Raw genomic sequence first — 23085 nt, 5'->3', positions numbered from 1 at the left:
CTTCATCAAATTAAAAAAGAAAAGAAAAAAACCTTCATCCACCTTTTATTTTTAAAAATACAAAAATAATTTTTTGAGTCAATAAAAAATAATTCAAATATTTCCTGAGTTTGGAATTTATGTTATTTTTTAAAACTATCAAAAGTCGATCAGCAAACCAAAATTACAATTTATTTATTATTTTCCATTTTTTAAAGAAAATTCTCAAATTTAATTATGAATTTTGCATAAAATTAAAAAACCATATTAACAATTACACTTAAGTTAAATGTAACAAAAACTTCCCTACGACCTTGAAAATACATAAATTTTTTTTTATCAAATTCTAATATATTGAACCAATATCTTAGCTCAAAAATTGAGCTACACCTCGTATTTTTTGCTCTTGAAATCAAAGGTTTAATCTTCATTCTTGCAGGTTACAATTTTCATACTAAAAAGACATGTTCACACATACATATATACATACATGTACACGTGCATGTGTGTGTCAGTAATGGTGTTAGTTAGGTACCCTTTGGCCTTAGCCTTAGGTCCCTAGTTAATACCCAACATATTCGAAACTTCTTATATAGCATTGAAATTGAACTTTGTAATGGCTCATGACTGACTAATCTGTCTAAATATCTAATAATATAAATTCACAACTTCGACTGTTATCAAAGATCAATGAGAGATCCATAGCTTTACAATTTTACAAGACACCTGAGAAACAGCTCCCTTTCATTGCAAGAGCTGATCTTGATACATTTGGAGATAATGATCTCTAAAAGTCCAAGGTCCAAGCTCTAGTAAAACAAATGTAGTTATTAAAAATTCTAACTCTATGAAGCATTGAGATGGGAATGAGGGGCAAAACCTCAGTTAAAAATAAGGACCGACCCAGATGAAATGCAATAGAAGAGTTTAATCCGCCGCGTAAGATTCTTGTGTGGATAATGCAAAGAGTGGCGTCTCCAGCTTTGGTTCTCTGTGGATTGTTTTGTGTGAAAATGTAAATTTATTGTAAGAGTAGGAGAAACTATCTATAAGACTATAACCAACCAATTCTGTTGTGCTCAAGGGTAGCGAAGTGTCTAGTCTTCCTGGATCTTATCTTGATGGAGGTTTTCAAGATTCTCAATGCATGTCTTCAATAATGATTTGGCAACTTCATTTTTCTCAATCTCGGACAGATGAAGAAGCTCTGCTTTGATTCCGATGTCAGTCCGATGGACAGACGGCAAGTCAGTACACAGCTTTATGATCTCTAATAAGCATTCTGAAGCACTGATGTGAACCTAAATTAGAAATGAGATTAAACTATAAGATATATGGTTGAATTAGCATAAAATTCAAATTTTAATTTTTTAGAAAATAACAATAATAGCACACCTGAGCAATCTTAACCGTGGTTATGCACTGAACTACTAAAGGCGATACAGAATGAGATAACTGCAAATGAAAGAAATTTTTTTATTTTAGACGTTTTACAGTAAATTATATATTTTTTTTCAAAAACACAAGCAATCAGTTACCTCAAGTACAAAAGAAATAATGCTATCAAGTTCGGTTCTCCCTTGAGAACCATGACACAGGACCTCGTGGAACCTTGAGCAAAGTTCATTGACCGATAAAAAAGTCGAAGTTTTCACTGAAAGTAAAAGGTACAGTTTCAACATTAGTGAAGGCAACCACAGGCTGAAACAAGAAGAGAGACAAGAAGTAGATACCAGTCCATCGAAAGCCGTTGGACAACGATGTAGTAATCAAATACAGCAAGTTCTTTTGTTGTTCAACAACGTCATCTAAATTAGCCACTTTGATGGAAGATGTTAAGCAATTTAAAATTTTCTCTCGAGGAACTGAGGTTTCTCCTCTATCATCTGTGTCTGCATAAATTAAGTCAGATCACAGTGCAATCAAAACCTGTAAACACTCATACTCAAGTTGAAGAGCATAAATCTGTGGTCATATAAAGAAAACATGGGCAACAATATGTGGCAGCAATGATAGGAAGAAACCCTCCATTTGTTAGCTTTTTACTTTTTAGAATAATTTTGTCTTTCCTTGATCGATTAAGAAACTCATTCAAACTCTTTCGTAGTGGTTCCCTATTCAACAAGAGAATAAAACTAAGTGACTGAATTTAGCAAGCAAATTTGTAGAAAATTAGGTTGGAAAGAGTTGGAGGATATGTTCTAGGATAGAAACAGAAATACTAGCCAACCTCAAGGTATTAAGGCCTTAAGGCATATATCCTCGAGAACTAAAAAATTGGAGGATATGTTTGAATCTCCATCTCTGTATGTAGTTGAACAAAAAAATGTAGGAGTATTAAATGATGCTATAGTTATTGTAGTCTACCCTCCTCTAGGAGCTCCCATGTCATATCTTTCCTTTTTCTAACATATTCACATAAACTTGTCTCATCACAAAAACTTAGAATGTGTTTCTATCAAATATATACAGAATAATTATCTACATAGACAGAGGCACCAGAATAACGATCTGACTTCCACTCATGGCGGGAGACAAATTTATGAAACAAATCAACTTACTACAGAAACAGAAAATTTGGTAGCAAGTAAGAACCTGTTTTAGTGGCAACCCCTCCCAGAGATGCCTGTCCAGAATCCGCTGATTTACAAGTCTCAAATAACAATGGGAAGACCATATTGAAGAATTGGGGACTGCCAAAGGCCTTTAGAACCTGAAAAAGCACCGATGGAAGATAAGTGTAGGCTAGCCACTCTGTTTTAAATGCACTAACAATATTTCAGGACCAATGTATAACTAAAACAGATAAAGGTGCCGTTGAATAACGTAGGAACATTATGTGTTAACGTCTTTTGTTCTTTAATTGTTCAGCTTTTCTAGACAATAATTTTTAATAACTAAAACACAAAGAAAGATGCAGTAAGGTGCAATTAATGAGTTTGCCCAAAAAGCATTTGACCTTTTTGGTTCATAGAACATCTGACAAGTGATAGGGCAGAAAGTACTTATTCATACTTAATAGTTCTAGGTAGTTTTCCATCTACAGGAACTTCCAGTTCAAATGAAAAGGTCTGGTCGGAAGAATGGGGGTGAGGAACACTATGCACCAATTAACCACCACAGGTTACTACACAAACCTAACTCGACATTTTGACCCATTCCCATAATAGTCTGTTAGGACCCCAAACCTGAGAAACAGAAAAATCCCAACAAGCCAAAATAGAGAAAGTACCCTCTATATTGATATCATAAACTCAAAGTTCTAACAAACAACCAGAAATATCAAGCAAGGAAAATGAAGGCAACAAGGATAATAACTCAGCTCCTTCGAGAAGACTGGAAACATCTCCTAATAAAGCCTACAGCAGCGTTTCCAAAACAAAACCTAAAAATGTTAATCCCCAAAACATTCTCTTTATATGTCCCCTTACAAGTGGGCCTTCAGGTATATATCACTCCCCTCCCAGTGGCTCTTTCATTCCCCATCCAGTGCATTCCCCTTTTTGCCTCTTCCCTTATATGTGTGTAAAATTGGGGGTCTACCATTACCTCTTTCATTCCCCTTTTTGCCTCTTCCCTTATATGTGTGTAAAATTGGGCGTCTAACATTACCGGCTGGCTCAAAATGCACCTTGTTCTAAAGGTGAAAAGAGGGAAATTGCTAATGACTTTGTCTTCAATGAGCATTCGATCATGGTTAATGCAGGGTCTCCCTTGAGGATAACGGTTTTGTTTCCCATCATGAACACTAATTACTTTGAGGACCAATGCACCCCCATAAATCCTGTCGAGCACAGCCATGGGATTCCTAAGACCACATCCAACCTGCCCAGGTTGATGGCTAAGAATTCCATCCCAATGGTCAGCTCGGGAAGTTCCAACTCAATTCTTTGACACGTCTCTTGCGCTTCTATGACATTGGCCGTTCCATCTCCTATGGTCACTCCAAACTTGATTTATTGCTCTCTTCAAATTAGGTGATGGCAGCATAACTCTATTTTGGAAGCACCCATGGATGAACAATATCACTTTGGAGTGTAAATTTCCAATTAGGATTGCACTCAATCCAAATGCGTCAGTTTCATATCATTGGGACTCTTCTACCAGCTCTTGATCATTTATTTCAGAAGATTGCTTAATGATGAGGAAATAATAGACTTTCAGCCCTTGTTATTTTAGATCTCCTCCTCACAGCCAGCCTCCTTTCCGGATAGAAAATTTTGGTCCCTTGAAACCTTAGGTTCCTTCTCGATTAAATCATTGGTTAAACATCTTTCGACTTCTTCTCCTTTAGAAAGTTCTTTGTACAAAAGGCTTTGGCAATCTAATAGTCCAAGAAGGGTAAATATCTCCATATGGATTATGCTGTTTGAAAAATTAAACTGTGCTTTAGTACTTCAAAGTAAACTTCGCTCCCATGTCCTCTCACCTCATGCCTGCCCCCTTTATGTTGGTAACATGGAAAATATTCAGCACCTTTTATTTGACTCTCTTTGCATCTAAATGTTGGTTCTGTCTTCTCCAAGCATTCCATATTTGTTGGGCTTTTGATCATGATTTAAAGAACAATGTGACTCAAGTTCTTGCCGGTCCAGCCTTGAAGAAGAAGACATCTGATTTATTGTGGGTAAACGCAGTAAAAGCCCTCTAATTTGAAATCTGGTTTGAAAGAAACCAAAGAGTTTTCCATGATAAACCTTCAATTGGATGGAACGTTTTGATTCTTTGAATGCATCTTCATTGTGTTCTCTACCCAAAGATTTTCAGGATTACTCTTTGGCAGGAGATTGTGTTAAATCGGCCCGCCTTTACTACCTCTCCACCTTGAAATCCTTGATCATCAAAACTTCCAGATCAGCCCTTTGCTTCAAATAGTTTTTTGCTCAATCAAGGCTTATTCTTCTTTGTTCTCGGCCTGCTGTCTATGATTTATGATTTTGTTTTGGACAGATTATTTTATCATTTTGTTTGGCCTTGTATTTGTGGCTTTTTGTTTTGATCTTGTATTGTTGCTTTTTGGATGTGATGAGGACGCTAAGAGAGTATCAATCTAGTTGAGATGCCCGAGTGTGCCTGCTGATCCTCCCTCCCCCTATTGCTCTTTGTATAACCCCTCATGTACATTGAGCTTTATCTCTTTATTTTTCAATATTAATAAAAGTGATTTTTGTATCATTTTCAAAAAAAGAGTCACTCCAAACTTCGTTCCTTTTGTGACAGGTAGTTCAAGTTCCTTTACTATTTTTTGGTGAATGAAGTTGTGGTTGCCCTACTGTTGATCAACACCACTGCCTCTCTCCCTTGTATCTTCCCCTTTATTTTGATGGTTCCTTTCTCCGTGAAACCATGAAGGGTGCTTAGACCAATCTTCGTTTGATCTCCCACTTCCATCACCTTCAACTCAACGGTCTCAGTTTCTCCAGTTTCTTTTTCTTTTTGAAAAGGTATTGTAATACAACTTGGGGGTGGGGAGAATTGAACTTGAGACCTCTTGTTCTCGGATACATACAGTTGCCGGTTGAGATGAGCTCGTGTTGGCCAGTTTCCCTATTTCAATTGTTGGTTCTTCTTCCAGATCTCCTTCCTTGTTGGTAATGAGCAACACCAACTCTCTGTTCTCTCGAACCTTACATCTATGGCCATGTGACCACTTTTCATTGCACCAGAAACACAGTCCTTTATCGAGATGTGTCCTTAGTTCACTGTTAGATAACCTTTTGACCGCAGTTCCCTCTTCTCAAAGTTCCTCTGTGTAGTTATAATAACCTATCACATTTGATTCTTATTTCCCTTCACTCCACTTTTTTTTTCGTATGGGCCAACTAGGCCCTGTTGGGCTGGGCCTCACTCTTATTTGATCTATGGATCCCTAATTCACTCAAAGCCAGCTTTAGGGCAACATTATGGTCATTAACAAGTTGGGCTCTCTCATACACTCATCCAAGTTTCTTAGATGATTGCTAACCACATCTGCCTTCAATTCCGATGCCAACCCCACCACAAAGGCATCCATCAACACACTCTGCCATTTTCAGTTGGGAAGGGGGGATAGTTCAAAATTTCTTCATATGGCATAAGTCCCATCTTGCGTGATTCTGACCAATCGAGCTCCAAGGCTCCCTTCTCCCGTTGGTTGGAAATGATCAAACATCCTCTGTTTTAAGTCTCCCCATGAGGTTACCTTTTTCTGGTTGTTACTCCATTGGAACCCGCTAACTAACCACTACCACTTTCACTTTCTCATTGTTTGCTAGCTCATTGATCTCAAAGAAATTCCACACGGTATACCTAGAATTCACCCCATTGAAGATCGGCATCTCCAGTTTTCATACTCGCTCTTGTTCATTGACCCCTGCTCACCGGTCTGACCTGTTTCCACTTCCTCCGTTTTCCCTTTCATTTTGAGTACCAAAGCATCAGACATCCTCGATTCCTCCTTCCTTCCACTGGAGTTAGTCTCTTTCATGCCATCCACAAGCTGCTCCACACTCTTCTTCAATTCGAGTAAGATCTCTTTCAAGTTACTGATCTCTATGCAATATATTGATATAATAAACTCAAAGTTCTAACAAACAACTAGAAATATCAAATAAGGAAAATGAAAGCAACAAGGGATAATAACCCAGCTCCTTGAAGAAGACTGAAAACCTCTCCTAATAAAGCCAACAGCAGCCTTTCCAAAACAAAACCTAAAAATGCTAACCCCAAAACACTATCTTTATATATTCCCTTGCAAGTGGGCCCTCAGGTATATATCACTCCCATCCCGGTGGCTCTTTTATTCCCCATCCAATGCACTCCCCTTTTTGCCCCTTCTCTTATATGCGTGTAAAATTGGGGAGTCTAACATAGTCATGGTTATTGAGACCTTACAAATAGAAAAAATACATTTAGTAAACAAAAAAAGAAAAAAAAATCTCCACAACCAATTATCGAACATCTGTAAAACTTCATCATGAAAGTAACATCAATGCCTCATTTTTAGCCATTTTGGGTGTTCAAATTTTTGCTCTGGTTTAAAAAAACAAACAAACAAGTCTCCATTTCATTATGTATTTCCTATGAATTGAATTCCAAGCTAAATCTTAAGAAATTCTAACATCTGTAGATGACACAACACAAGTAATAACCAAAATGGAACGAACATAAGCAATACTTTTGAGATGTTGGGACCTCTATTAATAGAAATAGTATGCACCTTCTCAAGACAAGCAAAAGCGGCTTCTCGGAATTTCTTTGCTTTCTTGGAGCAGGAGGAAGATACCAGGTTTACAATGGCATTGGGCAGGGCAGGATCTGCAGTAGAAATTAATTTGTGGCAAGCAGTTGAAATAGCACCAAGTGCATCCAAGATGGTTTCTTTTCCCTGTCACAGCAAGAAACAAAAACAGGACCTATTAGCTCAGATTCTTTTTCCATTATTCTATTAAAATACCAGAACCCTCTTCAACCTACTCCCGCACAATGAAGTAATTTCTTGCTATGTTTGTCAAATGCAAAAAATATCCTAGAACTTTAAAATTTCATCATTAGTTTTCTTCAACATTGGACCTATTCCTGAAAATCAAACAGCATATTTCTTTTGCGTAATAAAGTAAAATCGTACAACTGTACCTCCCATATATGACCAGAAACTTCTTTCATAAGAGATTGGAGCAGTACTTGATGATAGGATGATATGGACTCCCCCAAAACTTCACAAAGTTTGGACATTGCTTGTGCTGACTGCAAGATAGAAGCAGAATGAAAAATGGAGAAGACAAAACATCAAATAATAAAAAACAAAAGAGAGTTACCGTTGAAAAGAACATTACTTACTTTCTTTTTACTGCTCCATGATGATGATGTAATTCCATTGCATATGAGAGAAACAATTTCTCCCAGATATAATTGAAGAGTAATACGTTCACCACTAGTACTTTCTTCCCACAATTCCTCGAATAATCCAGAAACATGCTTATCATCTTCAAATCTAAATAAGAAAAGAAATGATCATAAACTAACATTTTCAATCCCAGAGTAAATAAAACCTAAATGATTACAGGAAGGATGAACCCATCAATTTCCTTAATCAATTAAGACAGTAAATCTCTTATCCAAAAAATTAAGATGGTAAATCTTATGGCGCACAAGCACTACAATTTTTCTATTAAAGTAACATCACTCTCTTTATAATAAGAGGATATGAAACAAATAGCATATCCAACCAACCAAAAACGTAACTGGAAAGTAAATGGAGAAAACCTAAACCCTATTGTTTCTCTGATACAAGAAAGGCATAAACAAATAATACATATCGCATTAGCTCTATCATCTATGCCATAATAAATATATATATTGGAGGCCAAAAACTTCATAGTTAGAGCATAGAAAATTAAGGTTTTCCTTTTTCATTCTAAAATATTTGACAGAGGGGTCTACTGGTAAATTTGGGTTCATCCTTCAAGAGAAGGTATAGTTCTTCCTTGCTACAAAATTATTGAACCGGAGCAGTGACATATAGCTCCTTTAGGCACAAGTGTTGCCAAAATGCACCATATGAGGAATGAAATCCCTTGGCACTTCGGCATCCGTGTCCAAACAATACATGAAATGTAGAGTAAATTGAATACTGCTTCATCTCTCTATTTTTCAAAATTAAAATAGCGAGACTTGTTGCCTTTTAAAAAAGAAAGAGTAAATTGAATACTAGCATGCTTAAGGAACACTACCTGCTGGGTGATCGCAAAGGAACATTAGTTGCCATATTATGTCAAAAGAACATTGATATTCTTAGTGAGAAACAGCAGATGAAACTCGTAATAGGTAAAAATTTGACTAGGCTTCACAATATTTCATTTGGCAAACCAGTTTAGATAACTCCTTAATGCAAATTGATATTAGTCATCATTTAGATATTAAAGCAGCTTATTCTTTTGGCCAGGCATCCTTACAGATTCTCCAAGCAATGTTATGCTATGTACATTAGAGTATGAATTAACGAAACAATATGGAAAACGAAAACCAAGATGATGTTTAGCCAGGCTACTCTAATAAAAAAAAGTTTCCTTCAAACCTTGAGACAAAAATAACTGGAATAACTGCTGCAAGATATCCACTCATAACGTCTGAGGCCATGGATGAATAGCTTTTCAACAAAAGAGCACAGGAAATTTGGTCATTCCTGTTCCCTGTATGAAGAGATGTACTATCTTCGACTAACTTCTGAACCTGAGACTGTGCTGAAAATTTCATGATGACTGCACAGGCAGCAGCAAAGGCACGTTTTGCAGCAACACTCTTCTCCTCCTTGACCACCGGAAACAACAACCTCAATAGCATGTTTGTATATGGTTTGATATCAGGACCAACCTTTTGAACCAATAAGGTCATGAAGTTGGCAACACCAACCCTGTTAAAGAAAACCAAAAATTAAAAAAAAACACGCATGCATACATACACACACAACAATACCGAAGGGCAATGAAAATGACAAAGTTCAGTTTTGGGAATTGTGAACTCTTTATTCCTCCGCTATCCTCTATTATTCACCATACATTATTCAACTTCTTCCACACCCCTACTGCCATAACTTTATGTACAGATCTAGTTCACGCTTCTCATTCCATAATCCCATCCACTAGATAAGGTATTAGCGACTTCCAAGTATTTTGAACATAAGACTAGAAGGAAAAAAAAAAATGCACCAACTAGAAGGAAAGGAAAAACTCAAACTGTTCTTGAATAAAAGTTGAGATGTTTTGCATCATGCAGACCTAGTGTTGAGGCCTACTCCAGACCGAATCAAATGAGCAAGTCGAGGAATCAATGAGTTTAGTGATTCGTCATCCACAACTTTTATGCATGTGTCTAGAGTTTCCCACATAGGAGATCCCTTTGCAATTGAAATTCTGAGATTCTCAAGCTTATCTGTTTGCACTCCAACATTTGCTGCATGCAACTGTAAAGAACAAGAAATTGAGTAACGCTACCAAAAATGGAAAAAATTAAACGATCCTAGATTTTGACACTGAACTTAATCTATACCCACTCGAATATTTCAATAAAACAATTAAATTTTTTCTTTTTTCTTTTCTACAAGAAACAACTACCCAATAAAGAAGAGGAAATTGTACAAAAAAACTTGTTCCTCAATCCAACATTTTTCAGAAAAGATGTTTAATGTTAGAAACCAAAGGAAAAGGACTAGCAAGAAAATTTCCATAGAGCTTTATGTTCATGGAAACCATATTACCAAATGGATACAAGCTACCATGCAAGACATTAGAAAAGTTGAAGGATAACAAAATGGTGAAATCTGTGAAACTAAAGCTATCAAAATGAGTTTCCAGCCTTCAGAAAACTACCTGTTTCTCCATTGATATAATCTTAAATCCATTCTAGGTAGACAGAAACCTTTTTAACTTGAGATAATATCCAGCAAAAATTGATACGAAATGTACACTTCTTTTCTTTTTTTAATTAGCGTTATATTAAGTTGGTTTGTTACAATAAATGATGACAAATATAAATTTGGTGTAGCTAGGTAGGCAAATGTGTGTTTTGGCTTGTGCTTTGCTCAAGAGTCAAAAGGGAGACATAATTTCTTCAAATCAGTTGGGCTTTCATTTAGGTGCTGCTTGTTCTTATAGAAAATGATAAATTTAATCCTCTTTCACGTTTTCTAAAATATTTTCCCAAAAACGTGAGTGGAGGCTAAATCGTGTGTTAAGTTTGTCCGCGACTTGCGGATTTTGATCGGCTGACTTGTTGAAAGGATCGAACAAGTGCCGCACAATCGCTCATATCGTGTTTGGAAGGTTGCGATTGTGACAAGTGGCTTGTTCTTATAGAAAATGTATTATACACTGATAATCAGTAGGCACCCATGGTAATTGATTGATCTCTTGCAGTATAGACGACTTCTTAAATTTTACCCAAAGAATGTGTAACAGAAACTTTCAACTCTATTAAATCGACCGTCATGGATGCTGAGCATCTTTTTCAAAAAAACAGAAATGGATTTACTGACACCTTGGAATATCTGAACTTTATCCTAAATTCCTAATCTCTTCTGCTTCTGCTATTTTTATAGAAATAGCGACTGGCCAAAAAGCAAACAAGAGAAAACTCCCATATTATAATAGTAATCAAGGGGAAAAAAAAAGATTTTCCAACAATATCTGAGTAAAATGCAGCAATTATGAATAGAAAAAGGGAAACAACATAAAACAAATAAATGCAACATTAACCTCCAGATCTGTTGCCTTTCAGATGACCCCCTACTCCTAGTCTACTAATGCAAACCACCCAAGCATTCCAAAGGGAATACCTCAATTCTATAATCCAACATACACCAAGTATTTCAGCTTTCTAACCTCAACTTCTGAATTAATGCCTAAGCCACATATCTAGAGAAATAGAGCTTATAAAAGAATTCACAGTCATACATCTAAAGCAATAGAGCTTACAAAAGAATTTGTGCCAAACAATTTAACCAAACCAACCTCAATATAGTTGAGTCCCTGATCTTCAAGGCTAGATAAGCTTTCGAGCATGCAACAGACCAAATCAGATAACTGTGGACGAATAGCAATTCCTGCACCCTGCAAATAAGGAAAAGGGAACAGGGTCTTCAGAAAAGAAGCACAGCCTCACAAATGTTCAAGAATTAAAAAAGAAAAAGAAAAAAAAAAGAAGAAAAAAATAGCCAATAATATATGCCTTCGTTGAAATGAAGAATCAAATCCTAATCTTTGAACATTGACACATCAAGATCAACTTTTTCTTCCTAGGCTTAAACTTACGATACTGCTGGAAAAGAAATATAAAACACAGAAAGAGGAATTCAAGCAAAACTAACCTTTGCAAGCTTCATCACTACACCAATGGATGCTTTGCGAATGCTATCAACTTTGCTCATTATTCCTTCTGAAAGAAGAAAAGGGAGAACAGTGTTCATTGCCTTACTAGCATCTGCCAGTCCTGTTAAAGAGACATCACAGAGTCTTATTGTTAATGAAGTAATGGCACGACATAGCTTGTCTCCAGAGTTTCGAACAGTCTCCTTAATATCATCCATGGCTCGAAATGCTACTGACCATAACTTTTCCAGATGCTTCTCTACCTACATGTAAAAGAGTTAATAATGTATGCCATTTAAAATTAAAGAAGAAAAGAATGCCACACCTGCAAGCCTTAGAAAGATTAATAATGAGAAAGAAATTATCCATAGATCTCATATGACTAAACGGAATTTTTTAGATTGATGTTGAGGTATTTTGCTTGATCTTCAATGAGAGATTTGTTATATCCAAATTCTGAACCAAATTGTAAGCTAAAAAATTTGAAGAAAAACGAGTGTCCAAATCTAGGAAAATAATTAAAATGTTGAATAACACCAGATAAGTCGCTGTAATATATAAAAAAATTTAATTCATATGTCATTATATTCGTTAATATATGTTGTATATGCTATTGTCAAATCCTGCTGGAGAAGAAAACATAATTCACAAGGTAAAATCCTTTGTTCAGTTTGAGCGACCTGCAGAGAGCACCCATGGAACTTGAAGACTTTTACACCTCTGAGCTAAGAACCAAATTTCATCCACTCTCACTTTCCATTAAACAAGCATGCCGACATGAAGAAACTCATGTTGTCAACTAAAATGATTCTTAGGATATCTATAGCCAATATGATAGCTACCTGACTAAATTTTCGTCCTTGTATAATGTCCGCAAGGGCAAGACAAGATGCTTCTCGTGACCGCCAAAGCCTAGATCCACTTTGTGTTATTAAATCAGTTATTATAAGATCTAAATTTTCATCGATTGTTTTCTTCGAGTCATCCACTAGTGATTTCCAAATATGTGCCATTGCATCCTAGAAAATCACAAGAATAAAGATTATTTTATGCCAAACTTTTGAGGATGGTAACTTAATGAAAAAGTAGTGCACACGTTGGACTAATGAAACAACGTATGCTAGAAACATATTAACTTTCATCTCACCATAATGAAGTGATTTAAAAGAGGCGGCTTAAAGTCGATGCATTACCAAATATATGAATTTAGCATGGACAAAAGCAAATAGAAAACCAAATTCCATGTTATAGAGTCATTATTTTTCTTATAACTATTTGTGTAATTCAGTTCTTTTGTGAAACACGATTATAGAGTGAATGTATAAATAAAATTGAATTTCTTTATCATGATTTCTGCATTATCCAAAAACCTCTGTCCCTAATGAATTTAATAATAACAGGTGGCTATCTTTTTATACAGATACTATAAATATCTTTGGTAGGACTTCTGATGTAAAATGGAAACAAAGCTTTTTATTGAAATAATAAGTTCTAATTACTATTTTGTCTTAGGGTTTATTCTCTTTTTGTAATTTCATATCATCAATGAAATTGTTTCTTATAAAAAAAATTCACATAATTTGAAGTTTATATTTATCTTATTCATAAAACTTCAATAGCATAGACTTCTGTCCCTTATATATTGGCAAATATAAATTCTAAGGAATAAAACTCAATTTGACTCTACTAAATTAGCGAGTCCACTTCATCCTTTTAATTTCAGTATATTGAACTCGGACCTTAATATATTCTCCAATAAAGACAAAAAGTTACCTATGAACCAACTAACCAACAAATCACACAAAATTCAACCTACAACATACCAAACATCAAGTAACAAAATGCCCAACTACAACCACAATAACACTTAAACTTCACTATAAAATAAAGTAGTAAAAAACCCCCTACAATTCAACCACAACATGCCCAAATCCAGTTACGTTTAGTATAGGAGTGTATTAGTTTCAGATTTTATAAAAGGTTAGATAGACAAAAATGTAGTTCCAAAACTCCTACCCTAAAGCCCTTCCACAGATAATATATATTTCTATCCTTTAATAAATAATAAAACGATTATGCTATTTGCACGGTTAAATCATGTTGATCAATACTTATGTAAAATAATATTAAAGCATACACTTTGTTTAAAAAATTAACAACAGAGGTTTTTCTCATCATTAATATTTTAAAGTATATTTGCACATGAAAGAATACTGTTGTAAGCTCACACTATTTGTTAATATATATAGTTATAATAAAACTAAAAGGGTAGTTTAAACTTCAAATAATATGAAAATAGTTTGAAGGGAAATTTGTGTAAATGGTAAAACTTTTGAAAATATTTACAAATATAACAAAATATCATAGTCTGTCTATTTGTGATAAACCAAGATAGACCACTGTAGATGTCTATCATCTCAATCAATTGTAGAAATTTTTTCTTATGATAAAAATATTTTGGTTCATTTTACTATATTTAAAAATAGCCCTAATTTTAAAGCAACTAGAAATTTTTTCTTATGCTATTATTTTTTTCAAGTTTTGTTAATTACATCAAGAAATTGCACTACATAAACAAAAACAACCAGTTTGCTATATATTAACAGATGGGATGAAAAGAAAAAAGCGTAAAGCTTCCTGAGCAGTTAGTACCACATGTCATTCAACCCCCTGACCAAACAAAATTCCATATAATAAAGGAAAATTATTTTAAATGACAAAATTTCTAAAAATATTTATAAATATAGCAAAACATATAATTTTGATAGACCTCGATAGACTACTTGTGTGTCTCTCTTGATAGATAGGTATGGATAGTGGTTTATCTTTGGTTTATTGTGGTCCATAATAGATAGACTGATATTTTTGCTATATTTTGTAAAAATATTTTGGTTTATTTGGCTATATTTGCCCTATAATAAATCATAACATTGAATGAAAAACACTATGATCAATTGTTAACTCCTGAACTAGATTTATTGTTGATTTCATCAAAGGCATGTGAGGTTGCATATGAAATACCTGCACATTTTTGTCAGGATCATACTGGTATCGAACAAGCCTTGGAATCAATGAATGCAAATAAGGCTTCAACGCATCCTCAGCTTGCTTTGCTATCTTAGAGAACCCAAACGCAGCACCTCTCTTGGAGTTTAATGATGCTTGGTGGTTCGCTAGGTCCATAAACTTATAAATTAAGTCTGGTTGTCCCATCTCATTCGCCAAACTGCAAAGTTCTTTATAGGTGCTTATTTTTCCCCCACTAGGATTCTCACCGATTGATTCTTGAAAAACTTCACTGTCTTCAACAAGCTGATAAATAAATATGTGAGTCTCTGATTCACACCACCAAAAATAGAAAAGGGAGTACCTAAGGAAAGGAAAAAGAAAAGAGACAACAAATATAGAGATCAAAACACTGGCTTACTTTAATTGCTCTTTTTTTCTTCCCTGAACCAGTCAGAGTGCCGACAAGAGCATTTACCAAGTTTGTCTTCATTGATGAATCACCCAATTCATACACAATGCTCATTCCTTGTGAAGCCAACTCCTGTACAAGTTCATTCTGCTCACCCAATAGATGGAAGAAGGCTTCCTGCATACAGGTAAACACATATATCTTTTGAATCTGGAATGGACAAGATATTCTAAAATCATCAAGATTAAATTTTTTCAGTGCCAAGTCTAAAAACTAAAAACACGTCAGAGATGCAACTAATAATTCATAAATTAAATTTGCTGATTTTACTGTGACTTGAATTATTGCTTTCATTTCACAGGCCAGTTTGTAGCAATGGAATAATAATTAAATTGAAAAGTCAACAAAATCACCAAATTCAAATACTGTAGCGAGAAGTTCTACATCCAAACATCTGGAGCGAAAAAGAGATCTATCTCAACCCCAAATGTTCCCTTAAATATGCTTATTAGACACAGACCTGAATTTTTGGAAGGATTTGCTGGATGGCTGGATGATTACCACAATACATTGCAAGTGATACAAGCCAGACTGCTCCAGCACAGCGCTCTTCTTTCCTTGTACTGTATAAGAGATCATCAAACAGTTTTTTGGTTATCGAATCTCTAACCATAGCATGAAATTTTTCAGTGGTTTCATCTGTTCCTGCTACATTGCACTTATATTTTAGCAAATATGAGTTCACATCTCCCCCAAGAAAGTTTGATGCAGAAGAAAGAGATGCATAATTGGTTTTGAGAATCACATCAGCAGTCACAGGAACACCACCCCATAGAAAGGACAAAGCCTCCCCAGCAGCAAAAAGAATATCTTCAACCTGAAATTGGCAGTGCACGAAGTCATAATGTATAAGATTTGATCATATACAAAATAGGATGTTACAAGGAAGAACTTGCCATAAGTTGTCCTCAACTAACAAGGAGAACTTTACAGCACAACTATTAGCGCGGGGGAGAAATCATAAGAATCAAGATTGAATGAAGATTTGATTCCGACAAAATTTTACTTTTTCTAAAAAGGGAAACAACATTTTTTATTAAAGAAGAAAAGATTATCAGAGAAGAGAAATAATAGACTTCATAGGAGTAGACTGAGAAAAGAAAAAAAGAGCAAAATAGAAATAACACCCAAGAAATAAAAACAAATAAAACACAAGGATACAATACAAATATGAATAAAATTTGTCCTAAAAGTTTTAGTTTGAACTCCTATCTCATATTACTTACCTAAAAGTTCAATGTGATAATTATATGATCACATAGAATGGACACAATGAAGTTCCTACCTTTCTAATTAGATTAGGATAAAAGAAAATACGATTAAATTACACTAGTTGCCCATTTGCTAAAAATAAAAACAAGCTTAGGTAAGTAAAAATAACAGGTAGATCAAATTCACCTTGCACCGGCACAGATGGAAAATTAAATCCAGGGCAACATTTAGACATGTTGATGATGATTCCTTAAAACATATATGTCCAATGGATAAAAGAATCTTCTGAATTGCATTAATATCATCACCCAACAATAGCTTGCTCAACTTGTCACGTAAAGTCATCAAAACATCAACTGCATTCACTTTAGTCAAGTATATAAGTACATAGAAAAAAACCACAAAGCATGAACAACAAAACCCTAAAACTCCCAACTGGGATAACTATGATTACCTGTCTCAGAATTACTACTAAGTGGTGGCAATGGTATACGCAACCCTATATGACCAATGGCCTGCATTGCCACCGACGATATTACTGCAGTCTCAGAATTAACAATGCCAACCAAACACTTGAGCGTATCCTCAAGCAATGTCTGAGTAATCTGTGAAAATGTTAAGGTTAACGACTGCATCTCTAGCCAATAAATAAACTTGAGACGAGATCTAATTAACATAAATATAAGTAGAATCTATTGGTAATAATCTCTCTTATTCAAAATAGATATGGCATAGCATATGATATAATAAACGGGACCAATAAATATAAATATGACAAAATGGTGAAATTTATTGACGAGTATCTTGAATAGCCTTATCTGACTTCTGGTTCTAAGCCAGTCGTATATTTGGTTGGGGAAAAAATATTTATCTTTTAAGGATAATGTTCTGAAGAATTAAATATTGAGCACCATAAGCTTTTATTCTAATATCTGGGTTTCTCCTAGCAACTAATTTTCAAGGCATCTGTCATTTTCTTACAACTAAGGATAAACTTGTCAGATGGTTCTGCACCTTTTTGCTTGAAGGTGAAAGTGATAGCTGGAGCTGGAGCTGGCAATCTAAGCATTTTCAATTCCTAAATTAAAGTTAAGCTTTTCATGAAAAGAAAGAAAGAAAGGAACTAGAGAATATGTGGATATTGATGAGAATGTACAAATAACATAGGGCCTAACTAAAAACAAGGATTACAAAATGCAATAAGAAGTCCAATCTTAAAAGAAGGAGAAAAAATTAAAACAAACTTTCTATTGATTAATAAAGAAACTGAAAGAATATATTGACACTCTTCTGGAATAAAAACCCACGATACAGAGGTAATTTTATGCAACACGGAAAATTCATCTCCCATCCAGCAACAAAAATTTATATCTTCCTGTCAGAAGAAAGAAAGAAGGAAAGGGAGGAAAAGCGAGCGAACACACAGAATAAAATATTGACAAGAAATTTGGTAGGGAGAAAGAGAAATTAATCAACTTACTATCGGTGTTTTGGAAACACAGTCTGCAGTAACAAATCCTATAGCACATAGCAATCCATGCTGAGTCTCAAACCTGCAGAATAAACAAATCCAAGAATAAACTCAACATACAAAAGACAGAAATATAACCTTTTTGTTTCCTACATAAGAAAGAAACATGATTATTAAATCTCCATTTCCATCTAGTACTGCTTCCACCTTAAATTATGTGCTCCATTAATTGTGGTCAATAGTTCTTCAATAACAGATGATGATGCCGATGTTGTCAGTGCAGAAGAAGCTATTCCAAGTAAGCGTGCTGCAGATTCACGAGTATTGATATCTATGTGACTAAGAAAACTCTTTATCCAGGAAACCTTCGATGCATAATGTTTTGATATCACCTGTACAGAATAACCACACCACCACAAGAACATCAAGCAAAGTGAAGATGAATATGGCCGAAGATAGTTTTAAGAAAAAGCAACCCACCTCTGGTAAATAAGATCCAATGGTAATCAATGCCTTGAAAGCAGTAGAATGCAACTCAACAGAGCCCTCATATGCCATAGCATGTTCTAAAAATAAGCACATAGTTTCCACAGAAGACTCATAAGTAGATAACGGTTCAGAAGAATCATCATACTGCAACTCTGCCTCAAAGCATTCTAGCAAAAATTTTATCATTGCGATGTACGTTTGAGATGAAAAAAGAAGCCGTTGTTCCCTCAACTCAGTTGAACATAACAACAATGGCTGCTGCTTAATAATGTAATCTAGCATGACCCCAAAATTTGGATATTTAACGTCATGAGTTTGAGTTGTCGTTCGGGCTTCACCTTTTGCTCCAAAAAGACCCTCAAGGGCCATTTCCCTAAAACAAGAAAAGAGTAATTTAAGAAATTGAGTCCCATCAATAAACATCGAGAGAATGGGAAAAGAAAGAAGCTAAGAGAAAGGAAATAAAAAAAAAAAAAAGATGATAAGACAAGAATGTGAAAAGCGTACTGCATGAAACAAATGTATCTCTGGTTTTCGTTTGATAAGAGAGAAAAACATTCATTATAAAAAGAGTGAGAGAGCATGCGAGGAGGGAAAATGGGACCAACTGAACAAGGAATCTCCTCCCGAGCACTCAAAAATGGAAATTTACAAAAGGAACCAAATTGAAAATAAGGGCATTTCAAGGGAGCCTCAAAGAAGTTTGTGTTAGGAATTGAAGCCAAAACTCCAAGCCCACATTTTGGCCCAACTCGTTTACTTAACCAATAAGCTTGCCAATTAAAATTGAAGGTGATTTTTCCTTTTAAGTAAAAACAGATAAGTGTGGTGGGAGAAGAAAATAAAGTTGCTTATCTCTCTTCTAATAAACTTCCATAAGCAAGTATTCTAATGGGTTAATTTAAAGGTTTTAATTGAAAGAAGATAAATTTTAGAAGAAATTTTGTGTACATATTGTGTGTCATGAAGTACAGAGCGTAAGCTTTTCTTGCCTAAAGTTGAGAAATACAACCCCACCAAATTTTAATTCCAGTGTGTTATTTTAGAGATATCACCAGACTGAATTTTTCCAGTGTGTTATTTTAGTGTGGGAGTGAGAAATTGGGTTTAGGGTTTCTTTTATTGTTTATTTCAAGTTACCAATTTGTTAGTACTTGGTTATTGTTGGGTTATTTGGGAAGAGAGATTTGTAAGCATGTTTGGGGTGTCTTTTCAATCTGCATTATAGTAGAACCTGCAGTTGCAGAAGACCGAACGTAGTCACGATATAGTCGATTGCTTATTTGGCTCTAACCTATGAAATGGGAATTTGAAATATAATTTAGTCTATTCCGCATTTATTTATATCTCGTGTAAATTCCCAACAGTTTGGTGAAATGTTACTCAAGAGAAAATGATGTGCTGTACCACTCCTCAATACACGTTAAGCTCTCTTTCTATCTTTAAGAGCCTATTGATTCTTTTAATCTATAGATCACAGAGAATGGTTTCAGTTGAAGGAGTCCACAAAATGCTAGCATTTCCTTAAATACAGCAACTGGGTAAGAGTTTTGGAGGGGTAATATTCATATTATTGTGTATACTGTATACATTAAGTCTTATAAAAAACGTTAGAGTCTAGACCAACTAACTGAAGCCAAAGACCATCCCAGAAACAAGCGATCAGTGGATTCTTCCTCGCTACCACAGTTTAGATATACCTGGGAGAATAAGAATGAGAAATTTTCTCTGAGTCTATCTTCAGCATCTAAACAGAAAATAATGTATCTCCTCTTTGAAGCATGAAATTCTAAATCAAATGGTCAACTACAGGAAAATCAATATTTTCAATTTATAACAGTTCCGTGGCAGAATTGATTGGGCTAAATGAAGAGGAATTGGGTACTAGAACAGCTCTGCAAGCTGAATTGCTCAGTATTTACCAAAGTGAAGAGTGCAACTACATTTGAAAAACCAAACTTAATTGGTTGACTTTGGGTGATGAGAACACAAGTTTCTTCCACCGCTTTTTAAATGCAAAGAAAAGAAGGAATCTCATTACAGAATTAAAAGATGATAATGGGGTTGTGTCATTTTTGTTCCACAATATTGAAAGGCTGGTGCTAGATTTCTTCAAGACACTTTATAAAAAAATTCCAGGGGACAGATTCATTTCCATTAACAGCGAATGGCCTTCTGTCTCCTCAATTCGGAACGTAGCTCTTGTTGCTCAATTTTCAGTGGAGGAAATTTAAAAGCTTTAAAGGCACTTGGCAGCAATAAAGCTCCGGGCCCCGATGGATTCACAGCGGAGTTCCTTCTCAAACATTGGTCTATTTTCAAGGATACTTTCAAATCCTTAATGGATGATTTCCACAAAAATGGAAGATTAAACGCTTGCATTCAAAAAAATTTCATTTGTTTAGTGCAGAAAAAAGAGAACGCGACTCTAGTCAAGGATTTCCGCCCAATCAGCCTTACTACCTTAACATACAAGGTAGTTGCAAAGGTTCTCTCCGAACGTTTGAAACAAGTTATGGATGCAATTGTAAGTCCTTCCCAATGTGCTTTTATTGAAGGTAGGCAGATTCTTGAGCCTATATTAATTGCTAACGAGGCAATGGAAGACTACATGGCAAAAAGGAAAAAATGCTAGATTTTAAAACTTGATCTTGAAAAGCCTTTGATAGAGTGGATTGGATTTTTCTAGAAAAGATATTGTCCCTTAAAAAATTCAGTTCCACGTGGATTTCATGGATAATGGGCTGCATAAGAAGTCCAAAATTTTCAGTATTCATTAATGGTAAGCCAAGAGGCCGAATTACAGCATCTAGAGGTATCTGCCAAGGGGACTCCTCTCCCCCTTCCTATTTCTCTTAGTAAGCAAGGTTCTAGGAGGAATCATAAGCAAGCTTCATAGCAGCGGTCAGTTTGAAGGTTTCCTTGTTGGCAAAGACATTATCCATCTCTCTTTTCTTCAATTTGCCGATGACACTCTTCTAAAGTATGATGGGAAGATGATTTTTAAGCTTAAGGAAGCCATAAGTTTACTCAAATAGTGTTCAGGGCATAAAGTAAACTAGGAGAAATCTGCCCTTAGTGGTGTTAACGTGGGAGAGAATGATTTGATTCAAACAGCAAATCTACTAGGGTGCAAGGCATAAAAGTTACCGATCTTATATTTAGGTTTCCTTTTGGAAGGCTATCCTCGACAAAAGGTGTTTCCGCAACCAGTCATTGATTGAATTCACAAGAAACTAGATATGTGGAAAAGATACATCTCTAGAGATGGAAGACATACCTTATGCAACTCAGTTCAGGTTAGTCTTCCCACTTGTTACCTTTCTTTATTTTCAATACCTGAATGTGTGGCTGCCTCTTTGGAGAGAATCATGCGGAACTTCTTTTGGGAGGTCATGCCGGTAGCAAAATCAACCACCTTGCTAACTGGAACAAGGTTTCATCTCCTCTAGAAGATAAGGGTTTCGGCCTAGGAGGAATTAAAATTCACAACACTGCAGGCTTGCTAAATGGGGTTCAAGATACTCGAAAGAAGAATCAAATCTTTGGAGGAAAATAATTAGCAGCATCCATGGTAAGGAGATCTTTGATTGGTTCACTCAAGAGAAGTCCGATAACAGCCTAAGATGCCCTTGGGTCAGCACTGCTAGAGTTTGGAGGTTGGTTGACTCTTTAGCCTCTTTTAATCTTGGTAACTGTCATAGAATTGATTTTTGGTCAGATTCTTGGGTTGGTAACACCCCTTCAAGGAGCAGTTCTCTAGACTCTTTAGAATTGCTCTTTTGCCCTCCGTGTCAGTAGCAGCACATCGGGACCATGATACTTCATCTTGGTCATTGGCCTTTAAAAGAAGCTTGAAAGATGAAGAAATCAAGCTTGAAAGATGAAGAAATCGCAGAATTTCAGTTACTTCTACCCTCCTCTCAACTGAAAAAGTGGTTAATTCCAATGACTTTAGATCATGGTCCATTGATCCCCATGGACGATTTTCCATTAAGTCTCTTTTGGCTCACCTAAAAACAGCCTCCCAGATTGATAAACTTCTTTTTTCAGCAATCTAGAAATCAATCAGCCCTCGGAGAATTAACATTTTGATCTGGACTATAGTCATCGTGTCCCTCAATAATTCAGAAATTTTGCAAAAGAAATCCTCCAATAAATGTCTCTCTTCTTTGATTTGTCCACTATGCTTGAAGGCTAGTGAGATCCTTTATCACATTTTCTTCTACTGTCTCGTCTCTTCCTTTGGCAGGGAATGGATTTTCACCTTGTTCAATTTAGTTTGGACTTTTGATCGTTCTCTAAGCACTAGTGTGGTTCAGCTACTGTCGAGTCTGATTTTACCCAAAAAATCTCGAGGGCAGAAATTATGCGTGCAGTAGATCTTAATGCTGCAGCTTGGTGTTCCTTAAAAAAGGAGTTCGCTAATTATTCCATTCAAGATATTTACCTCAACCGAAATGCCTTTCTTAATCAAGCCTAACCGTTGCTGTATCAATTTCTCTGCATTGCAGCTATCACAGTCTAAAGCTTTGAAGCGTTGAAGTTTTGGCCTTGTTTAAAAAAAATTTTGAAAAGGAGACAAGCTTTTTTATTATTAATAAACTCAATGT

The 23085-nt window shown here is 35.4% G+C and overlaps 1 protein-coding gene across 3 annotated transcripts in view; it reads right to left on the bottom strand.

Annotated features, from left to right (window-relative positions):
- Window positions 1-554: 554 nt before the first annotated feature.
- The window catches only part of LOC101206280 (proteasome adapter and scaffold protein ECM29), a 31431-nt gene continuing 8900 nt past the window's right edge, over window positions 555-23085 (bottom strand). The window contains exons 15-36 of one of the 3 annotated variants that reach the window (XM_011659300.2): window positions 18464-18845; window positions 18191-18375; window positions 17993-18065; window positions 16967-17117; window positions 16699-16877; window positions 15761-16117; window positions 15250-15417; window positions 14844-15134; window positions 12665-12841; window positions 11822-12085; window positions 11466-11564; window positions 9735-9919; window positions 9035-9370; window positions 7798-7951; window positions 7594-7704; window positions 7178-7345; window positions 2575-2692; window positions 1713-1871; window positions 1518-1633; window positions 1375-1434; window positions 1045-1280; window positions 555-970 (exon numbers count right to left, since the gene is read on the bottom strand). In XM_011659300.2, coding sequence (XP_011657602.1) covers window positions 1077-1280; window positions 1375-1434; window positions 1518-1633; window positions 1713-1871; window positions 2575-2692; window positions 7178-7345; window positions 7594-7704; window positions 7798-7951; window positions 9035-9370; window positions 9735-9919; window positions 11466-11564; window positions 11822-12085; window positions 12665-12841; window positions 14844-15134; window positions 15250-15417; window positions 15761-16117; window positions 16699-16877; window positions 16967-17117; window positions 17993-18065; window positions 18191-18375; window positions 18464-18845 — 3937 coding nt within the window. In that variant the 3' untranslated portion in view covers window positions 555-970; window positions 1045-1076. Of the gene's footprint in view, window positions 1281-1374; window positions 1435-1517; window positions 1634-1712; window positions 1872-2574; window positions 2693-7177; window positions 7346-7593; window positions 7705-7797; window positions 7952-9034; window positions 9371-9734; window positions 9920-11465; window positions 11565-11821; window positions 12086-12664; window positions 12842-14843; window positions 15135-15249; window positions 15418-15760; window positions 16118-16698; window positions 16878-16966; window positions 17118-17992; window positions 18066-18190; window positions 18376-18463; window positions 18846-23085 lie in introns of all 3 variants that reach the window. The other 2 variants (XM_031887231.1, XM_031887232.1) reach the window with 2 other exon arrangements.

This window comes from Cucumis sativus, chromosome 6 (genome assembly GCF_000004075.3).
Source record: "Cucumis sativus cultivar 9930 chromosome 6, Cucumber_9930_V3, whole genome shotgun sequence".
Classification (NCBI taxonomy): domain Eukaryota; kingdom Viridiplantae; phylum Streptophyta; class Magnoliopsida; order Cucurbitales; family Cucurbitaceae; genus Cucumis; species Cucumis sativus.
The sequence above is the reverse complement of the archived record's forward strand: the minus strand, read 5'-3'. Positions and strand labels throughout refer to the sequence as shown.